Raw genomic sequence first — 19,692 nt, 5'->3', positions numbered from 1 at the left:
GTTTGCATAATCATAACATAAATTTCAATGATTTTCCAAAACAGAAAGTTCAAAGCAAAACATATCACTATTTTGGACATGAAAACATAGTTATGTTGTGAAAAACTTCATATATACATATTCATAAGCATATGCATAAAAATTATGTCATTCTTGAAAGAATGTTGATAAAAGAGTATGTGGATTTACACAATCCTCGATTAGGGATCCGGCAAATATTTTTGCTTAAAAATGTATGTGTATCACAGGTAAGGATTAAGAGAGGATTCAGGATTAGAGCTCTCAAGAGTGATCATAAGAGTTGTATAGTATTGACAACGATAGGAACTGTTGTAATGTGGGTATTAGCTTTTATGTTTCGTTCGTTTCCGTGATCGTGCAATGTTGGCTCCATCTTTTGTAGAAGTCTTAAGATGATTAAATTATGTTTTTAATCACTTCCGTAAGTTTTTACTTTATTTGAATTAGTTTATATTATGTTTTAAGAATTATTAATAAAGAAACAAGTATAACACACCATTTGGGTCTCGATTTCGAGTCTCAAAATGGGGTGTTACAAGTTCCAGTGAGAATGAGAGTTAAGGTGATAAGCGTAAGAAGGGATCTCCATCCTTGGATGCACATTAGAATGAGACGCACCGAGATGCATCGGATCTTCCCCGTATCAAGCGCGATTCATGGGTGGGTTTGAGATTAAAGATGATCAAGGGTCGAGATCCCTTCTTATGCTTCTCACCTTAACTCTCCTTCTCACACGATCCTTCGTCTATATATATATATATATTGGTATATATATATCCGCCTCAGGGCTTACGCCTCTCCTGGTTGAGAGAAAACGCCTTGAGGCCCAATTCCGCTTTTTAAAACCTTGAACACATCTTATAGTTCCCCCCACTGCACTCCCCTCATCACACATCAACTCCCACATACCCCCAGAATCAGATTGAAGCAGGCTATTAGACCATGTAGTCAGCGAGCTATACTGACAGAAGGCATGGTCTTGGTAACTGGAGATATCAAAATGCGACTGTAAAAGGCAGTAAATTTTCTTTTGTTATTGGTTGTCTTCCGTGGACACTAGGGTTTTTAGTAGTTAAGGTTTAATAATTGTTGGATATTAGTCCACCCTTGTCCCGCATAGGAAAAAGAAGGAACTTTTCATGTGTTTATATTGCTTTACACACATGGATTAGCAAGTTAGAGAGAGGCCCAAAGGAAGGATTGACCTTGGGCTTGGGTGTAGTAATACCCAATATTAATGGTCAAAAGATGGGCCTTGGGGCTCAAGACGACATCCGTTTATCAATGGACGATTGGGGGCGAAATTTCGTCTTAGGACACTGTTTCGGCAGGCCTCTATCTCACGATCTTTGTATATAGATATCATCGTAAAGGTTAGAATTTTACTAACTTTCTTGGTTAATTTTCTGATTATTACTGTTTTAATTTTAGTTTGGAAGGGTAATTCTATAATTCGTTGATCTGGTTCTAACAATAAGAACATATCTATTACCGAGGGAATACAAAAATATATATAGTATGTCATATGGTTTCATGGTCTAAACAGATGAAATATAGAATAATAGAATATTAGTAATTCTAACAGGAAGGTTCCATCCCCCTTCTTCCACAAACATAAACATAAAACATACATCAATGATTGGAGCTGTAATAAACAAACAGCAAATGATATTTGTAACAAAAGTAAAAGCAGCCGGGCGATATATAATAAATACATGATAGAACATACCTGGAATAGAAATTAAATCTGGACTGCCAACCATTGATCTAAGCCATTGGATTTTACTCTTACCCTCCTTCCCTCCACTATAAGTACCACGTACCGCATACAAGTTGGTATGAAAACCTCTGCCTTCAATTTCCAGCTTCTCTATTTTAGGAATCCCTGAAAAGCAACAAATCCTTGATTGGAAACCTATCTATTCTACAAAAGTGCTCCCAGAAAAATAATATGATCCAAGAAACATTTAAGTTAATAGAATCTATGAATTCAAGAGGCCAGTGACAGAAAACTAGTCAACATAATCAACCATTAAGCTACCCATATTATGTGGCTGAATTGCACTATTGTACCATGATCGAAAACTAGGTCAGAAGGGGTAAAACCTGAATCCTCCACTGGAATTAATGAAGTTTAATTTCAGTATCCCTAAAATACACAAATTGAATGCCTGCTGCATGTTAAATAATATCCAACAACTGTTAAACTTCCAGCTTACACAACTCTTTTAAAGTGATTGGTTGTTTAAGGGTTGTTTTCCAAACCTTACCGTAATTTACACAAATGGAACCAATACACAAAAAGTAGTATAAAAAAAAATCAAAAAGCAGTATAATAAAGAAATCAAATTTGACGGTCTGTAGTTCCAATCTGACAACATTTGAGCACATAGCTCATCTGGCTAGCTTGAATGGAATTACCACCCTAATTCTTGATTTCAAATCCAATAACCACTTTTAAAGCATCAGGATTCCAACTCTCAACACATGAACCACAAGATGTAGCAAGTAGAATAGTAACAATAGTCAGATAAATATAAACATGTGAAATAGAAACAACTTATTATTTTCTTTTAACACACAGATTCAGAAGAAGTAATCTTCCAGTAAAGAAATAAATTAGTAGAGAACAAAACTAGATTTAACTGTTGAAATGGGAAAAGATAATAATGGTAACAAGTGAAACCGTGGTACCCGGATGAGAGCATCGATACACCGACGAATGTTCCCAAAAAGTTAGGAATTAGTTTCCTAATTTTATAGAAACTAGGAAACTAAATTATTTGTAATATGTTAACTGTCGTATAGGGGTTTCAAAGGAGTTACTTTCCTAATCAAATTGTATAGCAGTAGCATGTATGGTCTTTGACTTGATCAATTATGGAAGAAGATTAATTTTTTTTAGTAGATAAAAGGAGGTACCAATGTTAGAAATTCATTTATCTTCTCATACTCGACCAGACATTGGTTTTATGATGAGCACAGATAAACAGTTCATGACTAATCCTATGGAAGAACACATGAATGCAGTATACCAGATTCTCAAGTATCTAAAGAAAACCCCTGAAAAGGGGGTATTGTTTAGAAAAACTGACTACCGACTGAGATGTAATGTTGTACTTTGATGCAAATTAGAGAGGAGTTCAGACAGATAGCAGGTCTATAGCATATTGCTCCATTGTATGGGGAAATTTTTTCACTTGGCAAAGTTAAACAGTCAGTGATCACCAGGAGCAGTGATGAGTCAGAACTAAGAGCACTTGTTGTCACAGTTTGCGAAGGGATATGAATAAGGCAAGTAATAGAAAAAATGACGGCGGAATTTGGAAAAGCTATGAAGCTCAAACGTGATAACCACATGACCCAACATTGTGAAGGATACCGTTCATCATGATCAAACTAAGTATGTTAGTATTGATAGACATTTCATTGCAGAAATAAAAAAAGACAATTATGAAGTACAAGTGATATACACGCCAACGTGGGAACAATGTGCAGATATTCTGATAAAGGATCTTCAAGGACCTCACTTTAAGAGATTGTGTAGCAAGTTAGGCATGTAAGATCCAAGTTGAGGGGGAGCATTGAATTTTCCCACAAAGTTAGGCATTAGTTTCCTAATTTATAGAAATTAGCAAACTAAATTAACTTGGTATATATTAACTAATTTATAAAGGTTTTAAAGGAGTTAGTTTCCTTATCAAATTTATAGTAGTAGGTAAATATATATGGGAGGGTTCATGTTGAGAACCGCAAATGATTTGAGAACCATGAAACTAATTTTATAGTGTGTATTAACTGATAAATATACACTATATAAATTCATCAAAATATGTATATTGTCAACGTATATTCAATGATGAATATGTTCACTTGTATTTGTTTGATGACAATGAGTATGTTTAACAATGAATATACACTAAAATGAGTTCCCTGGTTCTCAAAATGTTTGCGGTTCTCATGTGAACGGTCTATCTCTCTCTGTCTATATATATAGCATGTATGATCTAATTCTGTCAGTCTTTAGATACAAATGGTAATATGCATACTCACAAACACACAAAGACAAACTTAAATCATAAAATTGAGAAGCAAAAGATAAGAAACAGAAATAAAGGAAGTCAAGAAGACCTGGGGAAATGGGAGCAGTTTCAACATATGCTGGCTCACTAGATCTTCCAAATGTATCTGTCACAATGCACTCGCATTTGAAGCAACAACCAATGTCGTCAAAGCGCAGCTTATAGGAGCAAGAACTTTGTGATTGTACGGGCTCAAAGGCTTTGGTTCCCATTTCAGAAGAAAAATACCTGTTAGTTAACATAGTATGATAAGATAAGCACTCACCGAAAATACAAAACAAAACAAGAAAGGGAACATTTCAAAAAATAGAGAAAAGAAACAAAACAAAGAAGTGTCAGAATATAAGGGAAAGACAAGTCCCACAAGCAAGCATATTCATGCCATTAAGTTTTACAGTGTAGAGCTATACCACTGGTATCTGACATGTTTCTTGTACTTTTGCCAGACGTTCTGCTGAGGATCACTCTTTGGGATAACTTCAATAGCAGTCAGTACTTCCCCCTCAACTGCCTTACCAGTAAGAGCAAGCATCTCAATTCTCGGAAGCTCTGAAATGCAATGTAATGTTCAATTGAAAAGTGAATATAACGCTTCAGCATCCTTAGTTGAACATACATACTCCATGTCCACTACAAGCCATTCCCACATTATTTATAACAAAAACATAATTGCCAAAGAAGATGGCTGAACTTGTTAGATAAACTTCCGGAAATCAAAAAAACAAACAATATAGCTCCACATCACCCACCGAACGTTTCACCAGGACCACACATAATCATTTTACAGCTGAGAGCTAGATGTCGCTAGTAGCAAAATGGCCCTTCTTACCGAATTGTCCAGGTTCAAATCCAAATCCTAACATTACAAACTAATTTTAAGTTTCAGACATGGAATTAACATCATCAATGCTACATAGAACTCATATAGAGAACGCAGCTTATTAATGCACTGGGAAAACTTAAAGATGAGGTTCAAGGAGACAAAAAAATAATTGTATTAAGCAAGACCTGTGTTTTTCCCAAAAATTACTATCTTATAGACTTGGTAAATTACTAATTTACTATGTTGATCCGAAGTTGGAAAGGGAACAAAATATAATTAAGTAGAGGTTGTTAATGAATACAGTAATACTTTATCAAGGTTGCATACACATACATGTTATATGCATAGAAAAACCCTGCTTCAAGAGGCAACATACTTGACTGCATTTTCATTAAAGTACAAGTACTCTCAAAGGTAGTCTTTGTGGGAAAAGAACAATTGGAGAAATAAAGATGATGACTAACACTGTTTATAGTCTTTGTATTTTAGTAAAATGTAGCCAAGTTGGCCGCATCTTAACGGAGTTATGTTTTCCCCAATCCAAACACACACACACGCACGCACACACACACACACACACGCATATATATATATATATATATAATATATATATATATATATATATTAGAAGCCTCAACAAAGATTAAAGCAAACTGAACTCCAGATTGAAGAAAAGGTGGTGCAACTGCCTCAGAGAAAATACAGATATAACCCTCGGAGGAAATACAGGACTGCAACATGATATCAGTACCTGGGAGAATCACATCAGTTGGCTCAGACAATTTCAGTTCTCCCACAACCGAATCAGAACGAACTGGTGTATACCTTCAAAATGCAAAAAAACAAGTTTTCATAGATGTACAGAAATTTCTCTAAAGCAGTCCTCACTATGTTTGATGCTTCTATAAATGATAACTAACAAAAAATGTGGAGTAAGATATAATTCCTACTGATCTTTTAGAACCAAAAAGTTAATCCTTCATCTTGATTGCTTTTTTTATATTGCGGTGTCATGACCGGGTTTAGGATAGAGTGGAATGAGTTGATTAGATTATAAATAATAAAAAATTTCACCATTCAACTACTTTCAATGAATATTATGTTTCAAGAGTTCAACCTATGTATTACTACTGCCACCAATTCTGCCAGAATGTGCTTCTTTGTTATAGTATACCACATCGTTATGAGTTACAACAAGGACTCCCTTGTGAAATTTTGAGTCTCATAATTACAAGCCATTAGCCAACCATGAAAGTTCATAAAGCCCAAGGTTATGATATGTCAACGGCAAGGTTAGAATAGTGAAGTATTTCATCTTTTGTGCAATGTTCATATAAGAATATTTTTTCATGTTAAGTTTTAAGAGAAAATCCAATTTGGTGGGTCGTTCTCTCTCTATTTATCTTCCTAACGGTATCATTTCTATGCTACCTTATTAACTATGGGTAAAGGCTTGTCGGATCGAGTAGTAAATAAGACAAACAATGTCTAGCTCCATTCTCTATCCTAGTCAGCCATCTAACTGATTCTGTTATTTTTCACTCTCCCTGCTTTTACTACTACCCCTTCTGCTTTACTATTTGTTGGAGTCCTACATCGGCTAATTGGACCATTTCTCCTGTATCAATGTTGGAACCTCCTATTTCTCCTCAAGGGCTCTTTTGGAGAGTGATCAGGGGGTTCCATATATTCTCACACTATTCATCTGCCATATCAAATACAATAAATCTGCAAAAGTAGATTTTTGCTTTCCTCAGACTGAAAGTGCAAATGTGTTTTGATTTCACCAGGATGGTTACTTGGGCTTGTTCACAGGCCGCATTTCGTTAATTTTAATCTATCTTATTTAAATCTAAAAAATTGCGGCATCACACCCTATTCTGTTCTCTACTCTCTACCAGCTTCTGAAACAAGATACTAGGGAACATGAAGTTGGAATCGCTAGTAATCACGGATCAGCATTCTGCGGTGAATATGTACACGGGCCCTATACAGACCGCCATCACACCAACTTTTCCTCCTGTTTGTAATTGGAATAAAGCTGGTACTAAACATTTGAAAAATAAAAACTAATTTACAATTTCACGATTTTCATGATTTCAAGACAGGCATTTTTCACAATGGATAGAAGAACTTTATAGTTAAAAAAAAATTAATTGTACTATTTATATTAATCGATAAACTAATTTCAAGTACATGCACAAATATCAGCAGTGAATAAGAACAAAGGTATAGTAATTACCCAAACAACAATCGGCAATTGTAATCTGAATCTGAAACTTCATAAGTTTTGCAGTTCGCACCATCAATAAGAATAGTTGTTCCCTCCATTGTTTCTCTATACCAACTAAAGATGCTTGATCCTTCATAACCACCGAAGTATTCTCCATCACCAGAATAGGTGCTTAAGGACAACGCCTTCACACTAACTTTGGAAACTATAGGAAGGGCTGTCACGACATTTGACATCAATATGTTAGAGATATACCATAAGTAGGTGAACAGATATGTAACTTGGCATCATTCCAGTACGTGATAAAGGAACATGAGGCTACCTGGACTCACTGGATTGTTACAGATGGACAGCAACGGTTCCCCAGATTTTCCATCTGCACGAGTTGGGACCCAATACAAAGCCAGATAAGCACCCACATCCTCCAATGATGGAGTGTATGTTCTGTCAAAAGATTACATTAGCCAAAGGGGTGCAGACTAGATAAAAATAAGTTATCATGTGGAATCACACTCACAGAACTTACAATGTTTTCCCACATGTAGTCACATCCTCACAAGCATCTGATATATCCCTGAGAGCCGATGCATCAAGCTTGGACCGGGTTCTGTACCAAATATAATTTCCATCCCCTTCTTGTCCACCAAAGTATGTCTTCAGAGGAACCACAACCTTGTCCTCACAGCAATCAGGAATTAGAAGTTCCACACCCGTAGGATCAGCTGTCGCAGGAAATTAATAGATATTGAATATGAAAAGTCTCAATGGAACAAATTACTGCACATGCTTGTCAACAATCAACATTCAATTTATGATGTAAACATGATACGATAAATATTGGTAGAATAGGGAAGTTCTAAAAACAGGATCTTAGTAGGCCACAACATAATGTTATAAGTTGTTCCATGTCATTACTTGTTTTCCTTTTAGTAGAGCATGAGGCTAAGTTGATCTGAGAGGACCAATGCCAGTAAAAAAGTCAATCAGAATACACTAAATGGCTCCATGTCATTCCTTGTACATAATCATGTTATGGGTACAACAAGAAATGCACCCATGACCCATAAGGCATCAGCATGCAGATCAAGTATCAGCTCGCAGACCTCCTCAAGAAGCCACAAAGGAGACCAATTTTGCCACAAAGGAGACCAATTTTGTATGTGACACATTTGGTGTGATAGATATGTATTGTCCAACTTGAATATTTTTAGTTGCATCTGTGGCTTCTATATTGTAGTCTATTTTTATTGGGGTTGCTTTTCCTTCTCCTACTTGTATTTCATTCTCATCGCACAGGCCTATTACTATATACCCACTATTTATAGCCTTCCCCAAGTATAATGGCATTCCGTTTACCTATTATATTATCCACCCAAATTCTTGAGTGAAATACTACATAATTCTAATTAGAGGGTAAGTCATGGAGGGGAAATAGAGACTCGTTCCTAAAAAGTAACCTGAGATGTGTATCAGGTCAATGGCCGTTAGAAGATATAAACGGTCCAACTTGGTTGTGCAATGGGAAACTATGCATCATGTCGATCAGTGTGATATCATGCAACTACGGTGTGATAATGGAACACGTATACATATTGTGTCTAATTCTTTGTGTTCCATGAATAGTGACAGAAGATTTAAGGATGGTTGTGATTTACTTGAAAGAAACTTTAAGAGTCAGCCCTACTGACCACTGGCCACTCGAACACATTAAAACAACTTGCAGATATTTTAAACGGATAATAGATTTGTCAGGAGCATAAAAAAAATTGTTCTTATTAGTTAATAGTATATTTGTCGGACTTGACTGATAGACCATGGTCCCTATTATTATCACATCTTATCTCACTCTTTTATCTTCATCACCATTTGGCTGCTTCATTTGATGGCAGTTAGTTAAATTTGCTTCATATAAATATTGTATGGATAGTATTTCCATTAAAGTGTAAGACCCATCTTAAACCAAGTACATGCACAGAACAATCAACAGCAGCAGCAATTTTGAGTTGTAGAAATTATCATTATTACTCACTTGACTTATCATACTCATGCCATTCTGAAAGACAGAAAAAAAATAAGTAAGGAGCAAACATGCAAATATAAAGTATACACTCTCCATTTCCAAATTAGTTCACAGAAATATGAACCAAGTAGCTCACATAGACCAATTTTATATGTATTATATTTCTTGATTATCACCAGTAATTTTTTACTTTGTAGGGACTTGTTTAAAGTTTAATATAGTTCTTAATTGTTATAGAAGGTGTGAAAGCCATAAAATTGTATAGTTCAAAATTAACCTGTTGGTCATTCAAAATAAAAAATATAATGTTCCCCCTATCTGGAAGAGAAGGATAAATAATGCAAATTCAACTCACCTGGAGCAACAGGACCAGATACAATACTCTTTGGGCTCCCTTTAACTCCATCTCCTCGCACAGGTGTAAAAACAAGCTCCACACATGCTCCAACATCCTCTAAAGTCAAATCTAAATGCTCTGCTGAGAATATGCATCACTTGTTTAGCAAGTGATCAGGGTAACCAACTGTACCTGTAATGATGAGACATATCAACCGCAAACTCACCACCAGAATGTAGCTTCTCCTTGTACCCATTAGCCTTCACTCGAAACCATTTAAAGAAGCAAGCTCCTTTCTCCCTGATAGGAATAAAAAAACTTACTTTACAAAGAACACAACAAAGTAAACATGAAGCGGTATATTATAAGGCATCAAATTCTAAATTAATTGGTTGTGTTTGAATTGGCCACATAATCTTGTAAATTGTAGCTAGATTTCTATTCTCGACATGTGGGATATGTAGTCAAAACGTGAAGAACATATAACTGGGTGTTGAGGCCACATGTAGACATGATGTTGATGCAAAAGAGTGCATGTGGGCTGCTGGGCCTTGCCCACTGAACTAATCTGTCCTTCAACAAGATTATATCAGGTTATTCAATTAAGTTGGCGATGTGTGGAGAGCCCACTAGTATTTCATACAACATTGTTTTTTCATCCTTTTCATTCTGTCACAATACACACTACGTGCAGCTCCTTTTTAGGCATTCTAAGTGGATTTCCATTAACTGGGTTCTACCATATTATTGTCAAGGACCAGCATGCCCAATCAAATACCATATGAAGGTACCCAACAGAAGCAGTCAGCGGTAACCGAGTGGAGGATCATGTACATAGTAAAATTTATATTTATATGAGATCTCTACCCTCCACATCTTTATTGAACTTGTAAACAATGTCTTACCCTCCGCTATAAGATGCAATGAAGGTCAAACGCCCTCCTTCAACCATTGAGCCATGAAACTCGAGTGACTGGCAAGTTGGCGGCCCTGAAAAATAAAGCATCCTGAGTTTCCACAACTGTTATTGGACTAAAATTATGACGTCATTGAAAGAAACTTAATCATAGACATATTTCTAGTCAGGTGCACCTTGATAACAAGTTTATAATAAAATAAAATCAATGAATTATAATACTACAAAAGATTTCGCAGAATACCAGGAGATATTGGTCCAATCTGTTCAGATAATACAATAGGACCACGGGCCCAATCCTTTCTCACAGGTTCACAGGAAACTGATATAAAAAAGCCAATGTCCTCAGCTGAAAGCAAGTATGATGATGTAGTAGCATCTACAATTTCTTCTTGCATGCCATCTGAGCTAGTCTGCACATAGGACTGCCTATTAATTGAATAAATCTGCAACAATCGTCTAATACTGGTGCAACCCAGTTGCAATAAAAATAGCGTCTTCAAAAGATTGAGATTAGCAGTCTTATCAGCTGATGCAACAGCCCAAATTACTTTGTGTATGTTAGAAGATAAAATGATACATTCATGATTTATGGTTCCTTAATCCTGCCATGATGTAGAATATATAATCAGGGTTCCCCTCATAATGAGATTCACAACCCTCATTATATGTGGCAAGTGAGGCATGAGTACCATCTATGCTCCAACTTAGGAGTGTTGAAAAATGCATCGATGATTTAGTCATACGATTATATTGTTTCCATTTATTCTCCCATGATGTAAGATTGTAAAGTGTAAACCAATAATCAAATTTTCCCCTCATAATGTGGAGTAAGGAGTACAACCCAGTTATTTCAGTGTATGCTCAAAACAAAACCGTACACAAAAATTATCATGAATTAAAGAAGCAAAACTTCAGAAAGAGCTTTGTATGCCAAATTATCAGTAGTACCCTGAACCAGCGGAAAACAGAGTCTCCCTCTTCACCACCCCAGTACTGTTTGTTCACATATAGTGTCGTGCCTTCAACTGCAGTCCCAACCATGTGTAGAGACAGCAATCTAGGGCTTCCTGATTAGAGAAAATTATGACAAGAACCAGTGTTAGATTTGAAATTCAAAGAATTACAGAGGATTCTCCTCCAAGCATATTGCCATACAGAACACTTGCAAACTGACACGCATGCATAAAAACTTTATGTGTATATTTGCTTCAATGCTATAAGAGACAAACACAAGCATTCTGAGGGAAGCATATACTATGGGTCAATTACAAATAAACACATGACGAAAGAAATACACCTGTCAAGCTTTGCACTCTTTGAAATGAAATTTGAAATTTTAGACAGTTTGCAGAGACTCATGGTATTCACCCAATTGTGTAGAAAACCTCAGTATCAAGATGTGGCAGTCTTAAATAAGACTGGCAAAGGACATGATAGTGATTTGGTTAAAAACTAGCAGAACAATTTATAATTTTCAAACCAGTAGCAGATTTCCAAAGGTTTGCATACAAATAAAAAAATAAACATAGAAGGTGCAATTAAGAAAACATATTAACATAACATGAAGACAAATATGTACGTTGCAACATATACGACCAAAGAGAAGTTTCAAAACTTCTGTCTCAACGCTTATTCCTTTGAAGAACAATGATGTCGTGTTCACACTTGTATCCGTATAACTACTAATCACATAAGTTAAAAGTTGCCAGGTCATCATTGCTGATGGATCTTTAGAATCTTGCACATTATTAAAAAAAGTTTGAACCCAGTAAACTTCCATTTACCTTAAACAGATGAAAAAGAGAGCTACAGCTTTCCTTTTTTACAGTTCCAAGTGTCTAAAGATAGTTCAATCCAGGTTCATACACAACTCAACTTTTACACATACAAGTCTATCTAAGTAGGAGAACAGGAATCACTTCCTCTCATTCCTTCAGATGTGTGTACAGACAATAAAGCAAAGTGAAAAAGATAATTACCTGGCTGAACACGCTCTTGCCCCATGCAAGTTCTTGACTCCCCCACAATCCCATCATCACGTAATGGAGTACATGTAAAGGAGATAAATTTACCAATGGCATCTTTGGTGACACTATATTGAAGACGACCTGAAACCTCAGGTATTACCATACCAGGGTCAGTCTCAACCTGCAGATAGCCAAAAAAACAGATGAGTTTCAGGGTAAGAAACACTGACATGAAATGACAAGTGTAGGTCCACCTGCGTAATCATTATTGCACTAGAAGAAGATAGACGCTATAGGCTACCTAAATCACATCCAATAAATTCTGGCAGGGATGCCATCTGTCAATATCACATGTTTCATTCATATAGAAATTGATACCTAAGCTAGACTATGTAAATAGGATAATATGTTGACCTTAATTACAAGCCAAATGGTCTGAATGGCACAAACCAACTAGTTGGGGTTTAAGAGCTACACCACTAAACTGAATATCAGTGTAAGTTGAATCAAACTGCTTAGTTTGCTTCAGTTTGGAATAATGAGGTCTGAAGTTGAAGCATGGATATTTATAATTCCTGGCTTAGGGCAAATGCAATCACTGAGATTTTATAGTGGATTTATGAGGATGTCTCGCCAAGTTTCAGATGAGAATTGCTTAGACAATGGAAGTATATGGCGGGTGTTTGTGGTGCGGTGTCAGGTGTGGTTTAGAGCCGAAACCACATATGCAATTTGAGTTTTTTCTTCCAAACCACAAAACCACATAGTGCGGTTTGACAAAAATACCCATGCAATCACTTTGAACAGCGTTTTGTAATTCAAAACCGCAAACTGAACCTCATACTGTGGTGGTTTGACAAAGTTACAAACCATAACCGCACCGCAAAAGTTCTAACCATGCGGTGCAGGAGGTTTGTGCAGTTTAGTGGTTTGATGAATACCCCTCTCTTGTGGTAGTGAAAAATTTCTATGAGATTGATCCTCTAGTGAAACTTTGTTCTTGGCTATGTGGATCTCATATTCATTCACCAGATAGCCTCATCATATTATAATGTATTGCATATAATCAGTTGCAGCCAAGGTCCTCTTTCTGTCCCTTGGAGCCAGTGCTATCTATGGCATTTTAATGAACTGCATACAAACTTTGTGTTGGAATTATAGGCTGGTTCTCGGATGATTAGAAGATGATTTCTGGGTGATTATAGGCTGATTTGAGGGTTGACACTTGAGATTATTGTACCTGTAGAAAATCTAAATATTTGGTCTACTAATTAGTTCTTTCCTATTTTGTATATTTCTTACACTATAAATTGCCACATAGCTTTTCAATTTAAGTTGTGCTTGTGCATTCAGACTTCACTCTATTCTTTTGTCTATTCTTCTCTCTATCTAGGTTTTTGATTTACACTGGATAACTTCCTTCTCGATATTGATGACACCTTCACTGCCTTTGTAAAGCATTGCTCGTATTTTAGGCAAATTTTCTAGGCAGTTGCATGTACAAGTTCAGGTGTGATAGTATAATCTCAAAATACTAACCCCGCAGTTCCAAAATTAGTGTCAACATTTCCATTTTTTGATGTATACATAATATATATTGGCAAATAATCACACATCCTCTTCTACTTTGGTGAGGTTTGAACCCTTAACCTCATAGAGGCTGGGATGTACCAGTAACCCGGATACCACAATGTCGATTCCCCTTCGGTAGCGTTTCTATTTTAGTTTGTCCCCAAATATATGTCCACTTCCAAAAATAAGTGCATACTTTCAAATTCTACCCTTAATTATGAGATGCAGAAACTAATTACTTCCTCAATTATTAAGGGTAAAATTGTCGGTCAATTAAAAAGTGTAATATTAAATATTTCTAAAATTTTGTGCCTTTTTCATTGTGGACATTTATTTTGGGACGGGAGAGTACTTAAAGGCACTGACATGTGATGATATATGTCATAGAAAATTTTAATTGTTAAATACCTCATGAAGATACCAATTGTAAATGCTCTTTCCTTCGTGACCACCTATGTACCCATAAGATGCTGTCAGCATTCCACCTTCCGAGTAATCACCGGTTATGGATAAGAAATTTAAATTTGGGGGAAGAGCTGCAAATGTTCAACAAACATGTTTAAGAAGCATTTACCATCAAGACTGGTGGAACAATGTATAAACAGTATACTGACATTTTAATTAGATCTTTGTTTTAGGTGAATGATATCATGTACTTGCAAGCTGTAAACTTGGTATCAAGTCTAACAAGAATCTAATTAATACATAAAATAATCAATAACCTAAAACTGCATCCAGGTCCAAGATTATTTTATTAATCAGTGGCCCTATTCAACGTAAAGAGATAAATTTATGCTGTCAGAACTCAAAACAACAAAAACATCTAATCTTGGAAAGAGAAGTTTGCAGTAGTTTCCTCTCTCCCCCCCCCCCTCTCCCTCCCTCCCCCCACTCCAGGTCCTGTTTTGGAATTTCAATTGGCCTCCACGAAGGGTAAAGAAAGGTAAGGAACTATGATTTAACAAATGTTGTTCTGCCCTCTACAGTATCAGAGCATCCGTTGACATTTGTGATTTGCTGCTCTGAGTTATAGTGCTCAATTTGCAAGAGAGATGGCTGAAAGCATTTGTTTAGTTGCATACTTCAGCAACAATGTTGGCAGAAGCCATGGAAGGCAGCTAAAAGCTAAGGCTAACTGTTATTGGTTGAGAGTATGGTGGGGATAGGGCAACAAAGGGACCCAAAAGAGCTCTTTGCTACTGAAAGAAAGAGGTAATACGTAAAGTACATAGTGGACTAATGACCTGCAACAACTTTAAGCACAAATATCATATGTACTTAACAACATTCAACATAGAAACTATGTTGCATTGTACACAAGCATTATTAAATACCCCCTTACAGTATTTAGAAATTTCAACCATCCCCGAAATACCTTGTCATAAACAGGTTTAATTTTGTTATGAAAAGTGTTTATGTGTCCATGCTCAGCTACTGACACCAAAAGAAATTACTGTGGTCATGAAAATAGAAGGTACTCTCCAGACTTCAAATTTTATAAATTTGAAGTGATTTAAAAGGGGGTTATTTTTACTAAAACCCTATATATTTCAACAGTGTGTTGGAAACTACATATTTCTGAAGAGATCAGCTGTATGATATAAGCAGTGTAAACGATAAACATGGTATGTTGGAGCAGGCCACCATATGCTAGCACTATAACAACCATGCAATTCCACTATGCAAGCATGTAGAATTTCATGGGCCTGAAAGTTGGGTCATGGCCAATATTATCATCAGAATTGTTTGCTCACATGTCTTGTATGTCTAAATAAAAGTTATTTCTTATATTTGTGAACCATATTAGTAATCATAAGATTATGAGATTCACTTACTTTCGACAGCTCTATCTGATATAACAAATGCTGGTTCACCAGATTCCCCATCTGCATTAACAGGAGTAAACTTGGCAACAATGTAGCATCCGACAGCCCCTAAAGGTATGCGAAATGCCTGACATGAACACAATTTCTCAACTAGAATCATGGGTCAATAGATGTGTTACGGATAAACACCCATGATAAGATCACCAACCTTGGCCAATTTTGACGTGCTTACTGCTTCAAGACCATTCTCACCATCAAGAATTGAGGAAAATGTTTTGAACCACTGAACTTTGCTAGATCCTTCAGTAGCTCCAGTCACATTACTCGTCACTGTAACCTTACTTCCCTCCCTCAAATCACCAAATATCTTCAGGTCTGTTACTCTCGGTGGAGCTGAAATTTTAATCAGGAGAAAAGCAAAGACATGGATGAATTAAATGACTCCTACCAGCTTGTCAGAGACTATAGTCCAACTACTGAAAGTGATGCAATAGCTGAAGCAAAAGCACAAAGGAAAGTATAGAAAAGAGAATTCTGAATATTTGTCGGAGAATGCATATACAAAATTTATGTCATTGATTGAGATACAAAAGGCTCTAGTGACAACTTGAAAATGCAACTCACTTATCCAGTATTCCCAAAGATTAGAGCTATAACTAATGCAAACATCTCAGGCCCTCTAAGAAGGGTACTTTACAATGCCACATCCTCTAGCACAAACATTAGTAGAAGATGTATGGTGCATGTAAACAACAAGTACACATATCACATGTATTTATGCAGCCATATATTCATATAAACATCCATGTACATACATACCTATGTATAAACATGAGGGAGATAAGTGCTTTATTACTTAATAGAACTGAATGGTCTAGCCTCTAGACCTCCGATTCAACAAGAGGGCTTGAATGTTAGTTAAAAAATTAAACACATCTGCATTGTCACATAGCCTCTAAATGGTTAAGCAGTTCACTCTTGGTCTATCCAGACATGCCCTGTGAGAATTTTAAAAAAATTAACAAAAATATCATTGGGCATCTCTGGAGTTCAATGCTTCACTTGCTTCGACTGTTTTAGTTCATTATTTATCATTTCCAACTTTAACTACAGTTTTTTCAGTAATTACTTTTATTCATTCCAACTTCTATTCCAAAAAGATATTCTATTCATGCTGACTTCTATTCCAAAAAAATATTGTATTCATGCTGACTTCTATTCCAAAAAGGTATTCTATCCATGCTGACTTCTATTCATGCTGACTTCTATTCATCTCTAAAACTAAGTGAGACAACCAAATTTCAATGATTAGGAGACCTATAAGCCTTTCATCCAAACATCGAAAAATCAATGCACTTCAAAGGACTGTGATTGTTCATTTACTTGTCAAATGTAAGTTGTCATGCTCTAACATCCATATATTCAGATTTTATAAAATGGCCAAAATAGTGCTAGTTTCTGGACCTGATATAGTTAAAGGTGTATAGGGATGGAAGGAATGTCAGTTGGCTTTGGCCACAAACGCTTCGTTAAAAAATTGTTCAATATATGTACTTGTAAAGCAGAAAAGGTAGTGATAAAAAGCCTGGAGTGAAACTACTTCCACATGGAGTGTCTTCTTAATATAAGCTGCAGCGCACATTTTTTTCTTTTCTTTTTGACATGATAAATAAGCTTCATAATACATTTTAATGTCAATCTTGCACGAAATCCTACTTATCAATTATCTAAATTCTAAGCTACTGTTGTTTATCACAATCAGCTAAAAATATTAACTTGGAAATAATGTATAATGGAGTTCCCAATAAATCCCCGGAGGTTAAAACTTGGGAGAAAGAAAGAGCAGCCAGAAAAGACAATGGGAATATAGTACAAAATAAGATGCATGTAATTTACCAAAGGGCCTTTGGCCTAGCGGTTTTGTGAGTCCTTGGCTTACTAGGAGGTCAAGGGTTCAAACCTCACCAAAGGTGAGGAGGATGTGTGAGTTTATTTGTTCTATTTGCCGTCTATACATATTATATACTTCAAAAAAAAGATGCATATAATTTCAGTGGGGCACTAGACTATTTTTTCTGTGCAGTGTATTGTTTGTCATTATGAAACACAAATAAATAAATAAATAATACTAGTAAGAAGAAGTTCCCAGCGTTCAGTGTTATGTTTACTGAATGTCAAATAAGATTACAAGTACAAGCTGGAAATGAATACAAACATTCATCAATTGATTCAATTCTTTTTTATGAAGTATATAATATTTGTATACGACAAATGCAACACATAAACTCATACACCCTCCTCACCTTTGGTGAGGTTTGAACCCCTGACCTCCTAAGAGGCCAAAGACTACAAAACCGCTAAGCCAAAGGCCCTTTTGGTTTGATTCAATTCATAACAGCAAAAGTATTTACAACAAACATCACTGCAGAACGACCATTGATTCCTAAGCAGTTTTAGTTGTATATAAGTACCTCAATTCTTAACAGCAAAAGTATTTACAACAAACATCACTGCAGAACGACCATTGATTCCTAAGCAGTTTTAGTTGTATATAAGTACCTCGTTTGACTATTGGAGACAGTATTGACGAAGATTTTCCTTCTTGGCCTGTACGTTCAATAACTAATCAAATTATAGTCATGGAACAGTCAAGTTTGCTGCATAGTCAAGCCTCAGAAAGAAGTTGGTTAAACCCTGCTCCCGTTAATAGTTAAATAAAAATTGAAGGACGTAAGAACAGAAATTAAAGCATAATGAAACAACATGTGGGTTAACTTTTTTGCATGGTAATAATATATGTAGTCAAAGAAGCTTTATAACTACTTTAAAATGCAAGAGATTGCGACTGACCCTCGAAATTTACAGGAAGGTATACGAAAGCCAATCGCGAACCAACATCTTCCTTGGACAAACTATACTCATTCGTGCCAGTTAGCACCAGGACAAAGTCTCTGTCCAGACAACATAATTTTAGAATATATCAGAAACATAAGATAGAAAACCTAAATGATTATGCTGATAGAAATTACACTAAATTAGAACAACTTGCTTGAAATTAATGTAAAACCATTCTGTTGCTCTCTTAGACCACTTCATTATTTGAAAAGTTGACTTCAATTTACCTTTCTTTTATCATAGAAATAGCACATAAACTGAGACAAGTGAACAGGATATTTGAGAAGGCTTATCAAATAGACATGAGAGCATATAAAATCAAGTGTCTAGCAAATGCCCAACATGTATTCCGCTGAAACCTTGATGATGTATAGTCTAAAGATAAAAAGGCCATGCAGACGTTATCATGCATTGACAATGGATTTTTAAAGACAAGAGTACCATCTTGGACCTTGGATCCCCATGTAAGGTCCTTGGAGCAATTCATATCTGGCAGTAGGCATTAACTTACCTAAAGGAGCCTGAACTTATCGTCATAACTGGGTCTCATGACTAACATACACCGATCAGCAGCAGTGAGATACGAAAAGAGAGCCCAGAATTTTTAGCCAAGTGTGTGATAAGAGTCGATAAAAGGTTGCCAAGATTAGAGTATTAAAACCCTACAGCTTTCGAAAGGTTGCAGTCTCTCCCTATTCAATTGTAGAGAATTGAATTATAATAAATTGATCTATGTTCCAAAAAGGTAAACAATGAAGGTATTTAAACTAATAAGTGAAAGACTCCTAGAATAAAATGGATCCTAAAGAAAAACAAATAAAATAATTAAAATAAACATAAAATAGTTATGTGTAAACTTGAGGACTTATGACTTATCCAAGACTTGCTTTATCTTTATCTTATTAATCTGCCGTCCTCTCTTTCCTTCTAGAATATGTCTTTATACTCTGAAGTTTATCAATACCCCCACCCCCCCCCCCCCCCCCCCCCCCCCCCC

General features: G+C 36.0%; 1 protein-coding gene across 1 annotated transcript in view; it reads right to left on the bottom strand.

The window, feature by feature from the left end:
• The window catches only part of LOC112502441 (187-kDa microtubule-associated protein AIR9), a 47,844-nt gene that overhangs the window by 7,591 nt on the left and 20,561 nt on the right, over positions 1-19,692 (bottom strand). Inside the window, exons 16-33 of the mRNA XM_025106347.1 lie at positions 18,651-18,751; positions 18,360-18,407; positions 16,009-16,193; positions 15,810-15,927; positions 14,383-14,510; positions 12,415-12,583; positions 11,384-11,502; positions 10,677-10,845; positions 10,422-10,506; positions 9,743-9,816; positions 9,535-9,654; positions 7,686-7,881; positions 7,482-7,603; positions 7,169-7,376; positions 5,678-5,751; positions 4,514-4,652; positions 4,153-4,331; positions 1,751-1,906 (exon numbers count right to left, since the gene is read on the bottom strand). Of these exons, the coding sequence (XP_024962115.1) occupies positions 1,751-1,906; positions 4,153-4,331; positions 4,514-4,652; positions 5,678-5,751; positions 7,169-7,376; positions 7,482-7,603; positions 7,686-7,881; positions 9,535-9,654; positions 9,743-9,816; positions 10,422-10,506; positions 10,677-10,845; positions 11,384-11,502; positions 12,415-12,583; positions 14,383-14,510; positions 15,810-15,927; positions 16,009-16,193; positions 18,360-18,407; positions 18,651-18,751 (2,390 nt within the window). The remainder of the gene's footprint in view (positions 1-1,750; positions 1,907-4,152; positions 4,332-4,513; positions 4,653-5,677; positions 5,752-7,168; positions 7,377-7,481; positions 7,604-7,685; positions 7,882-9,534; positions 9,655-9,742; positions 9,817-10,421; positions 10,507-10,676; positions 10,846-11,383; positions 11,503-12,414; positions 12,584-14,382; positions 14,511-15,809; positions 15,928-16,008; positions 16,194-18,359; positions 18,408-18,650; positions 18,752-19,692) is intronic.

This window comes from Cynara cardunculus, unplaced genomic scaffold, assembly GCF_001531365.2.
Source record: "Cynara cardunculus var. scolymus isolate 2C unplaced genomic scaffold, CcrdV1 Un_Scaffold_1432, whole genome shotgun sequence".
NCBI lineage: Eukaryota > Viridiplantae > Streptophyta > Magnoliopsida > Asterales > Asteraceae > Cynara > Cynara cardunculus.
This window is presented reverse-complemented; position numbering and strand designations above follow the sequence as displayed.